General features: G+C 32.1%; 1 protein-coding gene across 1 annotated transcript in view; it reads right to left on the bottom strand.

The window, feature by feature from the left end:
* LOC129222977 (neurexin-1-like) overlaps positions 1-14,410 on the bottom strand; it is a 251,493-nt gene extending 237,083 nt beyond the window's left edge. The window contains exons 1-2 of the mRNA XM_054857539.1: positions 14,113-14,410; positions 13,176-13,382 (exon numbers count right to left, since the gene is read on the bottom strand). Coding sequence (XP_054713514.1) covers positions 13,176-13,382; positions 14,113-14,410 — 505 coding nt within the window. The remainder of the gene's footprint in view (positions 1-13,175; positions 13,383-14,112) is intronic.
* Between the last annotated feature and the right edge of the window lie 6,095 nt (positions 14,411-20,505).

Raw genomic sequence — 20,505 nt, 5'->3', positions numbered from 1 at the left:
AAATTGTCGAAAACAGAATAAAATCCAGCTTTATTAAAATCGACCACTTTATTGAATCAGCCGTTTTATGGAATCAAAACTGCTTAGAACAAACGTGATTCGTATAAGCGGCGGCCACTGTCTTAGCATGAAATTGCATCACTCTTCCAATTTCTTGAAGCTACGTTTGCCCCAAACCTTTCCTCTAGAGTTGGAGACTTAAGCAATTAGTTAAGCAGTGCATCATCTTATCTTTTCGCACTTTCTGCTGCCATCCGCAGGCGGTTTAAATTTCCCAGATTTAGGCAAGCATTTTAAGGGAATTAGAGCGATCTGTGAAGCGTGCGTGCTTAATTCAGCGTACGTCTTGATGGCACCTCATGAATAGAGTCTATATTTACTTAGTGTATAGGTAGGGATTTACTAATGATCAAAAATGTAAAGATAGGGAGTGTGGGTTGAGTTTTCGAAAACTTTGCTGATTTTGTGTCCATGTAATACAGCAGCATGGGAATTATTGCTAAAATTTCTCTTATTCACAGAATAATCATTTAAAATGCAGTGAGTAAAAGTTCTGAAAAATCACTCTTAACTACCAGTTTTATATTACTGAAGTAACTTTTGGAGGTCAGATTAATGGTATTAGCCTTTTAACTTATTTTTATTTAGAACAACGATCTTCGAGGTCATTTGAAGCGATTATTTCAGAAGAGGCTCAAAACCTACGAGAATCAGTAGGACTTACGCCCTTTCTGAAAGTACCAATTCATTTGCTTTAGACATTATTGGATAGTTTAGTGCTGGTACCAAAAACACAACAACAACACAATGGGAGGTAAACTCATCAAGTAAAGTGCTAATAAGTTCACCTTAAATTGGTTAACTAGAAGTTTAGTTTTGGTTAACTCATCGGTTAATTGTCTTTTGGTTCCATGATGAACATGAACTGAGTCAGTGAGAAGCAAAGGGACAAAAGTCGACTTGTTCCGAGCTTTGAGCAAAATGTGTGCATCGCTTAGACCGTAGATAGGCAAAGAAGAATTTTTTTTTTTTTTTTTTTTAAATCATGCTGTAAGGTAGATAGATGGACAAGTGAAGAAAACTAGTGAATGAACAGATCGTATTTTTTTTAAGTTTAAAGCATTTTTTTTTTTGGATGAATTGGCAGTTGTAACTTCCTTCCATACATTTCCTAATAGAAAACGACTAGGAAATGCTGTATTGATCTTCTAATTAGGGGTACCATTCACTAGTTTGTAGCACTTATTTTTATTTCGACCAGCTGAAAACTTGATGCAGAACGCGTTCTCCCAAACTTTTAAAAATTAATAGATGAATATAGAATTAATCAGCTAAACCGTTTTATACTATGATGTGCCGAATTCTAATTTTAACGATGCTATTCATTTTTGAAAATAAAACGGCTCTTAAGCGTTCATTTACTGGTCAGTCTACACGGTACAGCAACAACTGCAACTCAAATTACCATGTCTTGCCTCAAAGCACGTAAGACGTATTTTTCACATCTGTACTGGTTACCTACAGATACTTAGTTAGTTCACTTACACCTCTATGCTTCTAAGCTCTGCAGTTCCAAATCTAAAACTATCATCAAATTCAGACCAATTCAAAAGAGCTCATGCTGTAAGTCAAGGCAAATTAATTCACCCTTTCCTTTTTATAATACCAATATTATATCCATACCATGTATCGCAATATATATTGAAGGAGTGGGAGTTAAGCCCGCGGAATTCAATTTTACGCTATGTTGCCAATACTACTGAGGTAATAAATACTTGTTAGGATTGTGATGAAAAAGGTCCCGTCTTCTAACGAGAGAAACTCTCTCTGCAATATAGTTCTACGGTGTAATACACAAATTACTTACAGACAATTTTTAGGAAAAGGGAAGTAAGTCGCATTTTTACTGGAAGTAATTCGAATTAAGTTTAATGAAATTTCCATTTGCTTCAAGCATATAAATTAGCAAAAATTTGCATTTTCGTTTAAATTAAAAAATGAATTATATTAGTCATCTTAAATCTAATTTTAATTTTTTTGAAGACTGAATTTAAATACTAAGATATGCATGCTCGGAAAATGTTAAGCATATAACACTCTAAAACACATTATCATGCTGACTCAGTAACTGAGTTTAAGGGAAATCAATAAAACAACAGATGAGTATTATTTTTTTAATAGTCCTCCATTAGACAACAGATACATTACAAAATTTCCAATGCCAATGAACAACGATGTTTAAATAAACGAGCTGATGTGTGCCTCACATGACTTCCTTTTACTCCATTTTAATGTCATTTTCCCATTATTGGCAATTTTAATGTGATTCAATAGTTTAATCTCTAAATATTAAAAACGATGGCCAAATTAAAACCAGATAAAAAAAATCCGCCAAATTTTCCGCCAAGTTGGCGACAAAACTTGGCGACCAAAAGACTGGCGATATATCGCCAAGTGTCCGCCAAATTGTAACACCACTTAAGTTTGCATTGATATTAACAATGATTTCCCCCCAAAAAGGTGCAAAAGATCCCCTTAGGAACATCCGAAAGCAACCAAAAGGGGAGGTACACAACTAGACCCCACTACGAGTCTATGTACCAAATTTCAACTTTCTAGGACATACCATTTTTGAGTTATGCGAGATACATACGCACATACGCACATACGCACATACACACATACGCACATACATACAGACGTCACGAGAAAAGTCGTTGTAATTACCTCGGTGATGGTCAAAATGGATATTTCGCGTGTCTATATATTCTTAGGTACTTTTCCGCATGTGGTCGAATCGAAAAAAAAACTCAACATTCATTTGGGGGTGAGCAAAATGGAAATTAAGGGCGATTTTTGAGTGAAAATTTTTTCGCGAATACAATACTTCCTTTTTTGTAAAAGGAAGTAAAAAAGGGATTGGAACACTACATGTGTCATTAAAATTTATGATCAACATTTTTGAGCAGTTTATCAATCAGAAGTTTGGTTAATTTCAAAGAATATAAAAAGTTTCTGTGTAAATTCTATTATTTTAGTGGAACGAAGTTCAAATTAGAACAACTTATTCGCAGAAAAAATGTGTTTTTAATGTTATAGCTGAAAGTTTGGCCGTAATGACCACGTCTAATGAAACTGATAAAACGTTGCTGCACAATTTGAGATTTCAATTAAACTTTACTCAAAAAAGTGAGAACTTTTTTTTACCAACCCTGCCACTGACGTTCCGCAACGCTGGATTGGCCGTGCAGTTGATGATGATTTACCCTTTGCGCGTTGGCTATCTCGATCCCCAAACCTAACTCCTTTTTTTTTTTTTTTTTTTTTTTTGTAGGGTTTCGTCAAAGACTGTTTATACACCACCATTGTCTACAACATTTCAAGAACTGACAGATCGCATGTGTGTAGCATTACGAAAAATTGACAGTGAAACACTCCGAAATGTATGTTAGATATGTGTCGCGTTACGAAAGGTTCACACATCGAACATTTGTGAGTGAAAAAAAATTTGGACAGTTTATCTTCATTTTTGTGTATAATTTATAGTGCTAAGTGTCTAATAGTTTATGAAACATAAATTTTTAAAACCAGGATATTCTTTTATACTAACCCTGTATGTTTAGAAGTTTTATACAAAAAGTAAAAAAATAAAATGAAATTTTTATCCAAGATTAGCAGAAATAAAACCTTAGCACTTTCAATGTACAGAATGCGTGATATGTATACAGTAAAATATGTACAGTATCCAGCTTTTTTAAGAAGCAGGATAATTTATAATAATAACGTATTAGAAATGTACGTCTGCAAACTTAGCTCTTAGAATTGACGCAAAAGATTAAACAAATTGAAATTGTTTTTCTTCACATAAATTCTTCGTGTAAAAGATTTCTGACTTTAATATTTCTACTTGAATCATGCAGGGAGGTTATAATTTTAGTTCCACTTTGAAATGACCATATGAAATGAAATCTACCATTCCAAATTTTATTAGGGTAGATTGGGGCACGTTTACGCTGATTTTTTTTTTTAATGAGTTTTTAAATTTTATGTTTAGGAAATTTTAGACATTGCGGTTTTATGAAGTAGTTAATGGAGGTTGGTGTGTTCAGTTGTTGCTCAGTCTGTATTTTTGATCGTTAAAAAAATTATTTTCGAGTTCAAGTCGATTGCGTCAACTTGCCCCGGACACGAGGCACGTTTACGCATATTTATTTTGACCTCAAATGTGGTTCTGTTAGTGTTTTGTACAAAATGTCTTGCCGTCGTGTCGTTAAAAAAAAAGGAAATTTATCACAGAATGAATGGTGTACAAAGTGAAAGTTGAACGTCCATGAAGACAGCACTATATAATTATAAGCTATGATACGAATTTGTAACTCATTAAAAAACTAAATGGTGATTTTCAAAACTAAAGAGCCTGAAAATACTAAAACGTTTTGAGACAGTTCGGAGCTAAAAAAGAGTCAGGGCACGTTTAGAAGTACGACAGAGAAAAAACGTGTGTTAAGGTGTCAGACGTCAACGCGTCAACTTGCCCCGTCGCCAAGTTTGGATTTATTTTTAACGTGCAAAAAATTTAACAACATTTCAGGTCATACAAATACAATGTTCGAAAAAGGATATAATTCTGCTAATTTTTATATATCTGTTCTTTCTTAACTAAGTTTATTTCTTCACAATAAGCTTCGAAACGTTCAACTCAAAATTTACTCGACTTGGCAGAAAACTAATTATTCTTTGCATGCTAGACCAAAGCTCGATTGGTGCTAAAAAACTTGTGAGGATGTTTGCTAGGGAGCAGTATCAATCTGTTATGATTATTGGCTCTCCAGTTATAATTCGTTTTGAAAAAAATCACTGCGTAAACGTGCCACAGTCTATCCTACACTCGGGAATAATTTACAGAAACTCATGTGATTTTATTTATAAAAAAAAAACTAATGAGCAGTAAAGAAACATGCTGAATTTGACATCGTTATATGAAATATGTCGTGAAGACATCAGTTTTAAATGTTTTTAACTGTGTCTAAACAGAACTGTTTGCGGAATTATGCGAAATCTTAGTAACTTGTAAATAGCATACCATAGGAAAAATGTCATTTTGAATTATGTAAATAGTTTGCACGCATACCTGGACAAGTGATGAATTGCGTAGTAAATTTGGCTAAACTGAATAATACGAACATTAAAATGTACTTCTCCTCCTGATATTCTGAGAGCTACAGTTAGGAATGCAGTTAAGTCGTTTAAACTAGCTTTTTTTAAGCACAAATATATTTGTTCAATCATTGTAAATATTACTTAGAAACAACTGCGCTAAAAAGGTTGGCGTCAAAAGACTCATTTTGCTAAATAACATCTTATACAGCGTCATTTCCCCCTCTGCGGGTGATTTTCTTGAATTTGTTTTTTAAATGTTTTAAATTTATACCAACTGCTGCCGCGTATGGTGTTATTCTGTGGAGTTTTTTTTCTCGGATACTTCAATAAAGAGCTGTAGTAATAATGGTTCCTTTTCGTGTTTTCTTTTTGCAACTTTAAGCAGACCAGTCATTTAAAAATTTTCCAAGGGAGGGGGTTCAAAAAGAGAAAATGCTGAATGCATTTTATAGGAAAAAAAAGCATCAAAATGTATGTAAAAAATATATGCTTTCCCCCCCCCCTTTCCTCCGATTTTTCAAATGAAGGAAATGACTTTAAACTTTAACTGTTGCACCCTTGCCAAATTCCTTTTCATATTTTTTTTCGCATAAAACGATTTACGAGAAAATAAAATGCGTACTAACTTATTACAAATATATTTTTCTTATAACTAAATTTACTTGATTTCATTTTTAAGGAATAATTCCCTATCTCCATTTCAATAATACTTTCCCAGTGAAAAAAAAAAGTATCACTCTTGATGAAGCTTTTTATGCATATATTTATTTACTTTTCGCCCGCTGAAAGTGGATAATGTCATCTACGAATTTCTGTTTTAAAAAAATCATGAATTAAATAACCCATTGTTTCCTTTATTCAATGACAAAAAAATAGTTTAAAAATTAGTAACAAATTCTAGCAGACATAAAATAGTTGGCAAAACAAATAGTACGTTAGTTATACAAAAGAAGAACGTAAAACATCTTTTAGTGCTTAACTATGATGAAAATGAAAACTTAACGCGTTAATAAAGCACATATTGCCAGAAAAATGCGTGTCACAGCTGCTTCAAAACCTTGAAGTAACTGCAGATAATTTTTCTTTGAAAAGTTGTGCTTTATTAGACTTTTTGTTTTAATCAAGAAAGCTCTATTTTTAAGTTACTCCCCCTTCAAAAAGCTCTACTAATTTGTTTAGAAAATGCTTTTGGTGGTTTAGACTAACGCCTAGTCAAATCAATGTTATATATATATATATATATATATATATATATATATACGGAGAAATAAATGAGATTTTTATTTCTAGCTTTCTTTCTGCTTGTTGAAGTAAAGAGCTAAAAACATGTTTAGTATCTCTAATATTTTCTTTTCTTCATTTTTTTTTTTGTGCTACTAAGGTGGACCGACCAGTGAATGAACAGTTAAGCACAATTTCATTTTTTAAAAATCCTAGTAATTTTAAATTCTATACTATACAGATTGTGATAGTTAAAACATTTTAACGGATCTATGTAAATATCTCTAAAAAATCGCGAAACCTTAAATGGTACCGCTTCCGACTTTTTTAGGTGTTTAAAGAAAAATGGCACAACGACCCAGTGAATGAACACCTTGAACCAGTAAATCAACACAAATTGGTCCAGTGAATGAACATGAAAAATTTTGATTCAAAAAGAAACTTTCTTTGAGATCTATCTATCTATATCTATTTACCTATCTATTTATATAACTATCTATATCTATCTACCTATCTATATCTATCTTTTTATATCTCTATCCATCTATCAATATACCTTTCTATCTATTTTTCTATCTATTTATCTACTTATCTATCTATCCATATATCTATCTATTTATTTATATATCGTATCTATCTATCTATATATATATCTACCTATTTATGTATCGTATCTAACTATCCACTTATCGATCGATTTATCTACTTATCTCTCTACTTATCTACTTATGTGTATCTAGCTATCTATATATTTATCTATCTATCTATCTATCTATCTATCTATCTATCTATCTATATATCTATATATATATATATATATATATATATATATATATATATATATATATATATATATATATATATATATATATATATATATATATATATATATATATATATATATATCTACTTATCTACCTATATATCTACTTATCTATCTATCGATCTACTTATCTATTTATCTATCTGTCTATCTACCTAACTATCTACCTATTTATCTGTCTGTAAATCTAAATATCTACCAATCCATTATCTTAATCAATCTATTTATCTACCTGCTTTTTTACCTGTCTATCTATCTACCTATATATCTATTTACCTCTTATTTTTTATATATCTATCTCTATATCTTCTTCTATCTATTTATCTATCTATATACGAACATACATACATATCTACCTATCGATTCTATCTCTTTGTATATATATTTATATTCCTCTATCTCTCTATCTACCTGTCTATTTATCAAGAGAGATAAAGATAAAGAAAGATACATGTAGGTAGGTAGGTTAATATACACATAGAGATATAGATAGATAAAGGATAAAACTCAGTAGAAAGTGCCTTGTTTACAAAGACGAAAATAAAGAAATTATAAAATATATAATGAAATACATAAATAAATAAGCATATAAAACTATCTGCATTACAAGAAAGTGTGAAAATGAAAATATCTCAAAGAAACTTCAAAATTCTTTTTAAATCAAAAGAAATTTTGCCATTGTTCATTCACTGGGTTTTCGCAATTTTTCGTACCCAGTGACTGAACACCCCTCTACCTGAAAATCTACGCATTCTGCATTGACTGAAAATATTTAAATCCATGGCCTGAATGTATACTTAATTTTCCTTTCGTAGAGTTAAAAAATAAAATTTATCGACAAAAATAATATGTATCAAAATAATTGCTAGCACGAAACCAGCCTTATTTTTTTGAAAGAGAGAAAGAACGATTCACGGCAGTAAAAATTTCAAATTTTTTCCTGGAAAAAATTACGTATCCAAAGTAACCAATCAGGTGTCAGATAGCTTTTAGAATATCAATAAAGAACGCTTTTGTAAGTGAATTTATTCAAAAAAAAAATTTTGGAAGCTTATTTTTTTTAAAAAATGACGCGCTGTTCATTCATTGGATGGTGTTCACTCACTGGTCGGTCTACCCTATTAAGTTTTAGTGTTATATTATCAAGCTTCAATTAATCTACATACATTTTAAATAAAAAAAATCCGTTTCTTTCTGCTTGGAACAGTAATAATTATGAGAAACAATCGTTACTTGAACTTGTTTTCTGTTTTCTGTGAAAGAATTCAAACACACCTTTTTTTAAGTGATTAAAAATCAAGCTTCTTCCTTAGTACTCATAAAACTGAAATAGCAATAAGTATAAAGAGCAAAATAGTATTCATTTAGAAACGAAAGCGCGACATTTAAGCATATAAAAATTTAGAGAATTTCCGAAATATGAAATTAAACTTCACCTGTTTAAAAAGATTATTTTGTTAATACTTTTTCTTTAACATGGAGTCTAAAACCTTCTCTGTATGGCTATTGAAGTACGAAGTATTAAAAAAAAATGTTACCACCCGTAATCCCCTTATACATGCTTTAGTTATTTTGGGAAATTTCAATTTTTGTGCGTTCTTGGTGCGATTTAAAATGTTACCGAATTTGCAGGAATCGTTTTGGGGCACCTTGGATAACTCTTCCCCTCCTTACTTTGTAATACAGTATGTTACTAATTTTCATTAAAGAGATATTGTCGCCAGATGCTGAGATACTTTTGGTCACGATAAAATGGCACTGAACAGTTTCATCCGAAATGTTTCCAAAATAAGTAGTAAAATTTGGCGAGTGTTTAAAATTGTGCAAAAAGAAAAAAATTAAATAGACGTTTTGTGCTGTTTATGGATTTGCCTAATTAAGTTGATGTATTATTTTACATATTAAGTTTTTTTTAAAAGATTCTCTTAATGGCGATATTTTTTTTACATGGTGAAAGTTGAGATACATTATTACGTCTTTGGCTTCAAAAGCAGCGACAGTTGAAAAAAATTGCCAAATGCATCAGCTACTGAAATCTTTCTGCAAAACAGTTTGGCAAGACTTCTGCTAGTAGAGCTGGCTGGATAGTGAGAAAGTGTCCAATCAGCACAAATAATTTTAAAAAAAAAAACGCTAATAATATTAAATTTCCATTTGAATGGAAAATACTCAGCCAAATCCATTTGCCAATCTTGTGGAAAAACGTTTCTTTAAGGTTTAACTTAAGAAAATCCCCAAACAGTCAAACGAAACGCAAAAATATTAAGAAAAAAGGGGTTAACGTTAAAGATTAAGGAAAATTAAAAAAAGAGAAAAAACCTAAGATTTATTTTCAAAGTTTAATTTCTGTTTTAGTTTTTATTTAATGTTAGTTTCAATGGATGTTTGAAGTATTTCAATATAAAATGACTTATGAAAATGTATTGAGTATAATTGAGTTCCTCAGACCTATTTATATCTTATTTTTATATATATCCATGGGTACAAAGGCACCTGTCCGCGGGGTGAACGGGTTGTTGTACCCACGGACAAAAAAGATGGTTTTTAAGAAAAAAATTTTGAGATTGAAAGCTTTGAGATTTTCACCTGACAAAAATTGCCAAATTAAATGATAAGTTGTAGATTCTGCCAGAATTTTTTTCCTATCGATTGTCCATTCCCAGAGACCTGCAAAAATTTAAAAGTGAATTTTGTCCGTGGGTACAGCAGCTTCCCTTACAATATTTTTCACTGTAATAGGTACTGGTGAAGCACATACGTAAGGGTGTGAACAGCCCACATAACTACGCATGAACTTTTGTCGTGCTTAAATATTGTACTCAAACTTTGAGTGCAGTTACCCTGCAATGTCGGGCACTACGATTCGATGAATGGTGTAATTAAGTGATTAAAAAAATCCTGAAGCATACAAATCAGTTGATTGCTAAATCCTCTTGTGGCATTGTAGTTACCCTCAATGAATGGTGTAGTTAATTAAGCGATTTAAAACCTTCCCAAAAATCTTATAAAAATTAATTGATTGAAACGTTTCTTAAAGAACACTGTAAGAACGATTCAGAAACTTTCCTGGAAATTAATGGGCAGCTGATGTGCCCAATTTCTGCCAATAACATATCTTGCAAAAACCAGGAACGTGTTCCGCTAATATTTAGTAACCTTCCTGAAATCATTTCGGAAACCTCCTGAAAAATTCAGAAATCTTCCCGTTTGAAGCCAGTCGTGTCACTGGAACTTTAGAGTAAATTTTGGCAGGTATAATTAATAGCTTATTCCCTTCCCGATTTATTACGAAAGCTCCATAAACAGTATTGCAAGCACGGCCTAAGGTATGCCAGAATTGCAAGTAAGCATCAAGAATTTTACTCGCCTGCAACACTTGCAAAGCAGCGTAGTCCATACTTCTTTGCTCCCTCTGAGAGCTTAATCAGCATGGACGGGCCACAAGTAACCTGAAGTCGATTCACTTTATAAACACGCAAAGTTAATCTTTTAACTGGTAGCTAAAAATATTTTTTACACCAGTAAGAAGTGTGCCCTCGTGCAACTTGTAGCAATTCAGGAAACTTTTTGACAATAATACTTGATTTTTCAAGGAAGTGTATAAAAACCTTTGAAGTTCCGACACGTTACACGGAAATACTCAGTAACGTTTCGGAATTTTTTTACAGTGAATTTTAGTTGTGCTCAGTAAATAGTGTAGTTAATTGAGCGTTTAAAAATTATCCTGAACCTCTTATGTAAATTAGTTGATTGCAAACTCTTCTTGAAGCGTTGTAGTTATATACTCAATGAATAATTAATTATAATTATTCATATAATTAATTATTCATTGAGTATATATTTAATATTAAGTGATTTTTAAAAAAAGCATGAAACTCTGACGCAAATTAGTTGGTTGATTGCAAATTCTTCTTAAGGCTTTGTAGTTATATTCAATATATGGTGTAGTTAATTCAGCGATTTAAAAAAATCCCGAAACTTCAATGAAAATCAGTTGATTGCAAACTCTGCTTAAGGCTTTATAGTTATACTTCGTTAGAAAAATATTAATTTATTGTGTAGCTAATCATATTTTCCCTTAAAAATCTAATGTTTTCCTCACAATGAAATAATAGAAGAACATAGAAAGCTAAATTCATCGATTGATTAGTGATCAATCTCTAGGTATCAGTACTTAGAGTAGCGACTAAAAGCTGGAATTGAAAAAGCTTTCTCCAATAAAAAGCCGCTTTATTCTGGACAAGCGAGTAGCCTTCTTCGATCATTTCCTCCGATAAGCCGTCTCTAACAACTTTCAGCTTTGAAAGCGAGAACTGAACTACCTTGGACAAATTTCGTGACAGGTTCTTTTCCCTTTGATTCGTTATTAGTAAATGGTGAAAGGAGTAGAACCAATAAACACTTCTTTTTACGCGGCAACAAAAAGCAGGTGTAGTGGAATTAATTATTTAAATTGTTCCTGTGGAAGTTTTCCAAGTTTTGCGTAGAACCTGAGAAGAAAGTTCTATATAAGAAATTTATTAGTCGGCGTATGTATCTAAAAACATTGGCACAGTTTTTTTTACGGGTGTGAAACACTTAGATTCATAAAATGGATGAGGATAAACATATAAGTTCGATAAAACTAAATTGATTAGTAATTTTCAAGTATCCGCATGTATACATGTTTTATTGGTAACTTTATCTATATAAGTGGGATCAGAAAATAATGACTCTTTTTTTTTCAAACAAACAAATGTTTAACAAGTTTTTATTTCTAACCAGTAATATAAATATACCCTCGTTATTAACAACTTTTTGCCACCCAATATGCAAATTCCCTCTGGGTTGATAAAAATCTTGGTTGGGAAGCAAATGTCTGGAGATGGCATTTTAGTTTTCAATCAAATTTTCAAGCATTTTGTCACATATCGATCGGAATAAAGGAAACTCAGATGGTGTAATGTCGGGTGAGTATACTACGGGAAACAACCCTCTGCAGTTCATTATTTTTTTCCAGAGCTGTTTTGAGTAGTGTGGTCATGCACATAACCATGTTTCAGATCGACGCTTTTTATGTTGATAATCACTTTAATAAAGTTCTCAAAACTGCAATACCTGGTTTCCCTTTATTCAGGTCGCTTCAGCACTTTCTATGCGAAGAAAATTTGAAAATACGGCTCACATTCAAAATGCCATCTCCAGATATTTTGATCTAAAACCAACTGATTTTTTTCGGTACTGGATAGAAAATGTGATCACTAAATGGCAAAAAGTTGTTGATAACGATCGTAATTACATCATCAATTCAAAATAAAAATTTGTTAAGAATTTAGGGTTTGAAAATAAAACGAAATCACTTTGCGGTCCGGTCATTGGCCTGAAATTTTAACTAATATTGTCACATTCGTGTTGCTGGAAATATTTCAATAAGATAAATTGAAACAGATTTTACAAAAGTGCTTTAGCAAATAAAATACTTTTCTTTTACCACTTAAAATAATGAATTTTAAAAAGAACTGATCTGTGACCGACAATCGTGATGTGGTGGTTTTATTTATTTATTTTTTTTTTTGATAGATTTAGTTAAGCATAAATAGTAGTTCTAATATTCTGGTACATTTATTCTCTTGACAACAAACAGAGTAACGGGAAAAAATCATCGTTTTCCAAAATCCTTTAGCTTTATTCCTCATATTGGGACCTTTTTTCTTTACCGATTACAATCAGGGCTGTGGAGTCGGAAGGAAAAGGAACGACTCCAGAAATTTTAGAACCATCGACTCCGTCTCCCTTATCCCAAAATCAGTCTGACGCTGTGTTTGCAAGCACTGGCAAAGTTGCGGACTTTGAAGGAAAAGGACCGACTGCGACTCTTAGATCTTTAAACCTCCTACTCCAGACTCCGACTCCTTTGCCTCAAAATCAGTTCGACTCAAACCCTCCGACTCCACAGCCTTGATTACAACAGAATCACAAACTTATATATTACCTCTTTCACAAAAGTTGCCATCATAGTCTCCCGTTCCGCAGTCACAGATGGCTCCACTGTCGGTGCTGATGCACTCACCTCCATGCTGGCAAGGATCGTGGTGCTTGCAAGCGTCCAGTTCGTTGGAACGAATACCTTTGAATTCGATCATGTCCTGATGACGAGGGGGTCCTTCCTCACTGGCATACACAACTGCACGAATAGAACCTGGAAACGATGAACAACGCTGATTTTTAATCCTTGACACAGTGGATTATAATATTGATTACAGTAATGGCAACTTGTCGCTCAATTAGAAGACAGATATGATGTATAAATTGTTTAGTTTTGTGGAATTCAGTTATATTTACCAGTAGTTTAGTTATAGTGCTAGTGAATAAACAAACAAACAGTTTATGTTTATATTTCGTTTCACAGAAATGATTTAAAATGTTTTTCCAGATGAATTGGCAACAATAAATAAAAAGAAAAAAAAATGAACGGAAAAAATTACGACGGAAAGCAATTTTGAAAAGTGGGTATAGGGTTTTTCCGGTAGTGAATGTTTTTAAAGTTTATTTACCTAGACCTTGCAATAGTTCGCATACTTTAATATTTTCTACCAACTGATTTCAAATAAGGATAATTATTCAAAATAAATTTCTATATCTATGCATATTCCTATAAATGTTTAGGTAGAGGTATTACTTGTTCATAACAATGCATTTAAAACATAACTACTTTTTTCGGCCAACGGCAATTTTCTTTCTCAATGAATAATTTATTACGTACTACACCTTGTTACGTTACAATTTGTTACGTAACCATTTAAAAAATTATATTTCTTACGACACATCATTATGTATTAAGAAAATGATTCCAAATAAAATCCCACAAAACATGAAAAGATCACTTTAAGCGTCAATTTTAATTAAAGAATAAAGTAAAAGAGACTAACCTTTAAAATGAGGTTCAAAGAATACAGATGGTAGGGACATCTGGGTCAGTTTCGCACTGTACCAGCTAGGTATGCCTCCAATGTACACAAAGCTGTTAGACGTATAGTTACCAAACTGGTAATCTGTTCCTTTGGTGACTTTGGACTGAGTATCTTCGTCTACCTTTAAAATAGTGTCTTCTACATTTCGAATCAATTCCACTCGATGCCATCTGTCGTCATGGAGATTCCGTCCTGCATTAGTTAACATGGCGCCACCACCAAGGTTGAATCTCAGCCTCAAAATCCCATCCACCATCTTCAATTCGAAAAAGTCACCATTACCGCCGTCATCGAAATACAGAACAAGAGAGTTAGGTTCGTTTGTTCGAAATTCGAACGATAAAGAGTCTGTCAAGCCCGCGTACCACCTTTTGAACTGTGCATAGGAAGTGGGAGAGCCTTCCAAAACAAAGGCTTTGGTCTTCACCACTAAGACGAATAGTATAAAAAATATCCATCGCCACCTTAGCTGCACCACAGCCATTTTGCTTTGCTCAAAGATTTCAGTTCACCATGTTTTTTCTCTTAATTAGTCAAATATGTGACCCCACTTCAGTCCATTAGTTGTATGCAGAAACATTTTACACTAACATTTTACTACTTCATATTTATACTCGTATGTGACATAGAAATAAATGATCATAGGAAAATTGAGAAGCACTTAAAAGAACTCTCGCTGAGAAGTAAATGGCTTCTTACTAAGACATGCCTTCTGAAAAAAATTCACTCCTTTAACTGAGTTTGAAATTAAAAAAATGTAATTAGCCTAATCCATCGCAGTAAAAATATTAGAGCTCACTGAAATTCTCTGTACATTCAAGACATTGTTTTGAAACTACCAAGGAAAATGTTTCTTAGGTTCCTAAAGAATAAAAATACTTGGTGAATATATAAATGAAGTAACTTGAGTAACTAAATCAAAAAGTGGAGGCATAAAAAATAATTGTGCTTTGTTTGCTTAAGACAATCATTGATAAACCTTAAATTTAAATTCAACCACCATAACAATTTATGAAAATTTTTCTAACTTAAAAAGTATTTAGTATATTCATTAGCATTTTAGAATTCTTCTACTAAACTAAGGATTAACCTTTTTAAAGCATATGTTTTGTACTTATCCTAAAATGCAAACACATTTTGTACTAAATGACTGAACAATAAATACTCTTAGGGATGATTTAAGTAGAAAAAAATTGAACACTTTTTCATTAAAATGTTCTGCTCGGAAATATTCGAATAAACATTTTTTTTTGTTCGGAAACTAGACAATGGCAAACATTTGTAAAGTTAAACATTAATTTAAAAGTAATAAAGCTCCATTTTTAAAAGTTAAATACTTGAAGGAAAAAAAACACGAATTTCGGTGTATATATTGCTCCAATAAGCAGCAAAGAAAACTTAGTTCTATTCATACCAGTTCGGAATTTATTTTATTCGTGCAATTATCCTTTTAACTAAGGTCCTCTGATAATTTGCTAAATAAGGTAATCTTCGTTTGATTTTTGCTGTTTGTGTGCTTAGAATGACAAAATTAATTAAGAAACAAGTTGTGAACAAAGCCCTTTTGAGCGACTCTGTTCATTTTCAACTGCGTTTTAATTTCCTAATGGAATCCTTGTTTAGATTTAATTAAACGATTGTGCTTTTTTTCCCGTTTCCAAAAGCAGCAACTTTAAACCGTTGTTTACATTTCTGTTTTTTTGTTTTTATTTTTGAGATTAGAGGATTTTCATTTGCTCTTCAAAAATATTTCTTTGTGCAGTTTTAGTTGGCAACTTCTGTTTTTGTCTCTGAATGAGAGTTTATCTGCAATAGTTGTTGATGTCGTCTTAAAACTTTTCTGATCTTCGGTCATGGGAAACAAAATGGCAAAATCCCTGTAAAAAAGAAAAAAAAAATGTTTGAATGCAACAACAAGACAATGATCACTTTTCATTGCAAATATATTGCATAAGAAATTGAAAAATTATACACAATTGAATCTAAATAACGCATTCAATAAGGTAGATATTTTTTTATTGAATAATTAAGTGAGCAAATTAAATCATAAATGAGGTAAACTTGGAAATTTTAAATTAAAAAAAATAAATAAATAAAAATGCTAACTTTTTAATATCTCAGCAACATTACGCATGGAAACAAATTCAGCTGTTTATACAAATAAGTAGTTATCTATTTGTTGTTCATAAACGATTGTACGTTAAAAACTTATATGATTATTCGATTATACGCAGGCGCGCTCATTCCCCAGGAGCGTTGGCGCACTCCACCAAATACTAGAACTCCCTCCCTCCCTCCCTCCCTAACGAACAGGAACACTAGAAAAACAAGAAAATACCCCAAAGAAACTCTCCTAAAATTATGAATAGCAATTATATTGTAAAAGAGGTAAACTTGGGAAATTTTAAGTTGAAATAATAAAACTTTTTAATATTTTAACAGAGCCACGCTCCACTAATCCCATTAGGTAGTTCAAAGATGTAAACAAATCAAGTTATTTATACATATGAGTAATTTTCTTCTATTTGTTGTTCCTAAACGATTATTCAACCATATACTACAACCCCTCTCTCCCTTATGAACAGGAACCCGATAAAAACAAGAAAATGCTCCTAAAAATATCAATAGCAGTATTTGAGGGGGTGATCCCTCTCGTCTTAAGGGTGGCTTACCCCCTCTATCTATTATACATTGTTTGCATTCGACGAGCTCAACCGGTAGTTACCGGTTAACCGATCACGTGACAGCTAATGATTATATGCTTCAATCAACCAATCAACAGCTTAAAATGGTAACCGGTGCGGTAACCGATAAATGATAGAGCGCTGCGGTTAGTAACCGGTGAGGTTCGTCGAACGCAACCATTCTTAGCTGTCCACCAAATCTGTTCCTATTTCCGTTTAACATTACAGCCTACAAAACACGAGGCAACTTTAGATGAATCAACTTTTCTTCCAATAAGCCGAATTTATTCGACCAGCTGCTCCACAACGCTGTAGAAACTGAACCGAGTTGACTCAAATAGTTTGTATGTACAGCAAACGCTTGGCAATGTTCTGATAAGTTGAATCAGCTAAAGAGTTGATTAAAATCGTTGGGATAAGAATGGTAACGGCACATGTTGGGGACCTGGTAACTCACTTTTCTATCAGGTTTCACTTCCCAATAACTGCACGTTCGAAATTTTAATCAACTAAGTTTCCTCGTGTGTTTAAGAGGCCTAAAAATCATTTACAAGTAATTTAGTGACATTTCATGTGTTACATCTTTACTAATAATACAGCTGAAAGTCTCTCTGTCCGGATCTCTCTCTGTCTGTCAGGATCTCTGTGACGCGCATAGCGCCTAGACCATTCGATCGATTTTCATGAAATTTGGCACAAAGTTAGTTTTTAGCATGGAAGTGTGCACCTCGAAGCGATTTTTCGAAAATTTGATGTGGTTCTTTTTCTATTCCAATTTTAAGAACAAAATTATCATAAGATGGACGAGTAAATTACGAAATTATCATAACGTGGAATCGTAACATTGGCACAAGCCAATTGGCGAGATACGAAATTATCATAACGTGGAACCGTAACATGGGTACAAGCCAATTGGTGAGAAAATGGACCACACATTATTTTTAAATATACAGGCGAGCCAAAAGATCGTTTAATTTTTGTATTACGGGCAGAGCCGTGCGGGTACCACTAGTAATTTATACATAACATAAATCATTTAGAACCACAAAACAGACACTTCTAAACAAATTCTGAAACAGCATACCGTCACCTCAGAGGAACAGTAAGACATCTAATCCCAGAAATAACACTAAGATATCGAACTGTTGCTCTGAGGCGACGATATAATCTTTGCCAGAAATCCTGTGTAAGAAAAGTAAAAGAAAACATTCCAAGTTTTTTTATCATCAAAAAATTTATTGAAAGGTATAAAATAAAGGAATGAGGAAAGAATAAGGAAAAGAGTGTATATAAATTGCTGTATAGGATTCCGGGACAAATTTTTGACTTTTCTCTAATAGAATATGACAATCAAGAAGCAGAAAATGTTTTCTTACAAAATAGAAAAACAAATTCTTGCCCTATTCAAAAATAATGATGTTTTTGTTAGTAAATTCAATTTCCCCTCAAGGTTTTATCGATTTGTGACATTTTTCTATTTCTTTCAAAGTAATATCAATATTTTTGCTCGTTATTCTCTGTCAGTAAAGTACAGAAGAATTTAGAATATTTTATAACGCGGTAAAACCTCAGAGAACATCTGAGTTTTTCGCACACCTTTTTCAATAACTTCAATTTTGAGTTTTAAAGTCATTTTTCTAATTTTTCTGCATCTCGAAAGGTATGTTAAAATAATACAATTATTTAGAAGTTTTGAGTAATTTACGAAAAGGGAAGACTATTCATGTTTTCAACAGCAATTTACATGCAAGAGAACACATACATAAATGAGTCAATCCATTTGAAATCATACAGGAAAAGAAAAAAAATGTTGCTCACTATTTTTGATTTTTAAAATTTTTTGCTTGACTTTTAACTGTTATATTGGGTGCCTGAAGCAGTCGTTTAAAAATTTTTCCAACCTTCAGAATTTTTTTTGGCAATTACTTTTCAGTAACTGCGGAGTCGACTTTTCATGAAAATAGCACTTTACAAAAATTCTTAGAACTTCTTTTATCTATGAATGTATCAAAATTATTTAAAAACCTTTAGATAGAACAAAAAGTGACCTAAATGTATATAATAGTTATTTTTCTGATAAGTTTCAACAAATTTCGGTAGCGTTGGCTTAAAAATACGATTTTCCGTGTGAAATTTTACATTTTCAGCATAAAAATATAAGTAGAAGGAAGTAAGACTCACTCTTACTTTTCTCCCATTGAATAGATATCTTATAGAATTATTCTCAGAAGCAGTATGAAACGTTTGAAGAAAGTACATTTTTTATATAGTTAGTCAAGCTTGCCATCTGAGAGAAAAAATGCTAAATTTAAGATTCAATATCCGAAAAGGGACTGAACGAAAATCTATGAAAATTTAACTGTATAACCTTCAAATAGCATTAAATATGTGGCAAAAATTTTATATTTGATCCCTTGGCAGTTTTAGAAATATGGAGTCTCGAAGTTGTCTTAAAAAACACATTCATTTTCACGGCCAGAAATCATCATATTATGCAAAATTTATTCTACTCAGTGTATGAGATGCTATTTTTTGGTATAAACAAACTTTTTTACACATTGTATGATAGTTAAATTTACTCTCCCTTCACAAAAAGTAAGAATACAAATATCTCATTATATGGTTTACAAGTATCAACTGCTACGTACATGAAAATATCTTTTCAAACAAATTCCTGTGCTCCGATAGTAAGACAGTGCATAAAACATGTTTAAACTTGTAAACTTAAATTTTTTAGAATAATGAAAATAATATTTATGTTCTATATTGTTTACTTTTAATGAGCAGTGTACAAATGCATACTTATCATTTCCATAAACATACTCTTTGATAATCTTGCCTATCGCACTAGAGTTTATATTTAAGATCACGATGTAGCACAATGCAAAAATAATTCGCATTAATATACAAAACCTTAATTTTTAGCAAAGGAGGTAGACTACATAAAATGAGCTCTCTTAATAGGAAGCAAAATAACATATGGAATTAGCAAGTTAAAAAATAATAGATTTCAAACTCATTGCTGTCTAAACAGGGCGAACGTAAAAACGGTATTCTCTAATTCAAAAAATGGAATGTGCAACAATGACAGTTGCAATTTTATTTTTAGCAAACTATATAGGTTTAAATGATGCTCATCTTGCTAGCAATGATTGAATGCATTAGTATGTTTTTACATGCTTCTTAAACACTTATTTTGCTTTTTACAAAGAAAACTAATTAGATATTTTTGAAAAAGTTTAATTTATGTGTTAGTTTCAGTTTAGTTATGTTTTACATTGTGATTGTCCAACATAAACTGTTATGTGGGTGTTTTTAATGGTGAGCAATGTCATATAAAAGATTACCAAAGATTGACTAAGGAAGTTACTGAATTGTTAGCAGATGATCAGAAGTTGCTTAAACACAGACTATCCAATGATAGTTGTTTTGAAAAACTTGTCTAAGCCTACAAATCTGCCAGTTAATTTAACTCCAGGTTAATTACTCTGTCCCAAAAGTGCCACAAAATTATTTGTTCTAAAAAACTGAAGAAGAAAACATAAAAAATGATAGTGATGATGACAATGAATATAACGCCAATTAAACACTGACATTATCGGTGCCAGTGGGGGAAATGCCGGACTCGCTAATGTTTCGTATAATGAATCGTGCGGAAATTAGAGCT

This window comes from Uloborus diversus, chromosome 5, assembly GCF_026930045.1.
Source record: "Uloborus diversus isolate 005 chromosome 5, Udiv.v.3.1, whole genome shotgun sequence".
Classification (NCBI taxonomy): Eukaryota; Metazoa; Arthropoda; class Arachnida; order Araneae; family Uloboridae; genus Uloborus; species Uloborus diversus.
Note: the sequence above shows the minus strand (reverse complement) of the source record. Positions and strands in the feature narration are given on the sequence as shown.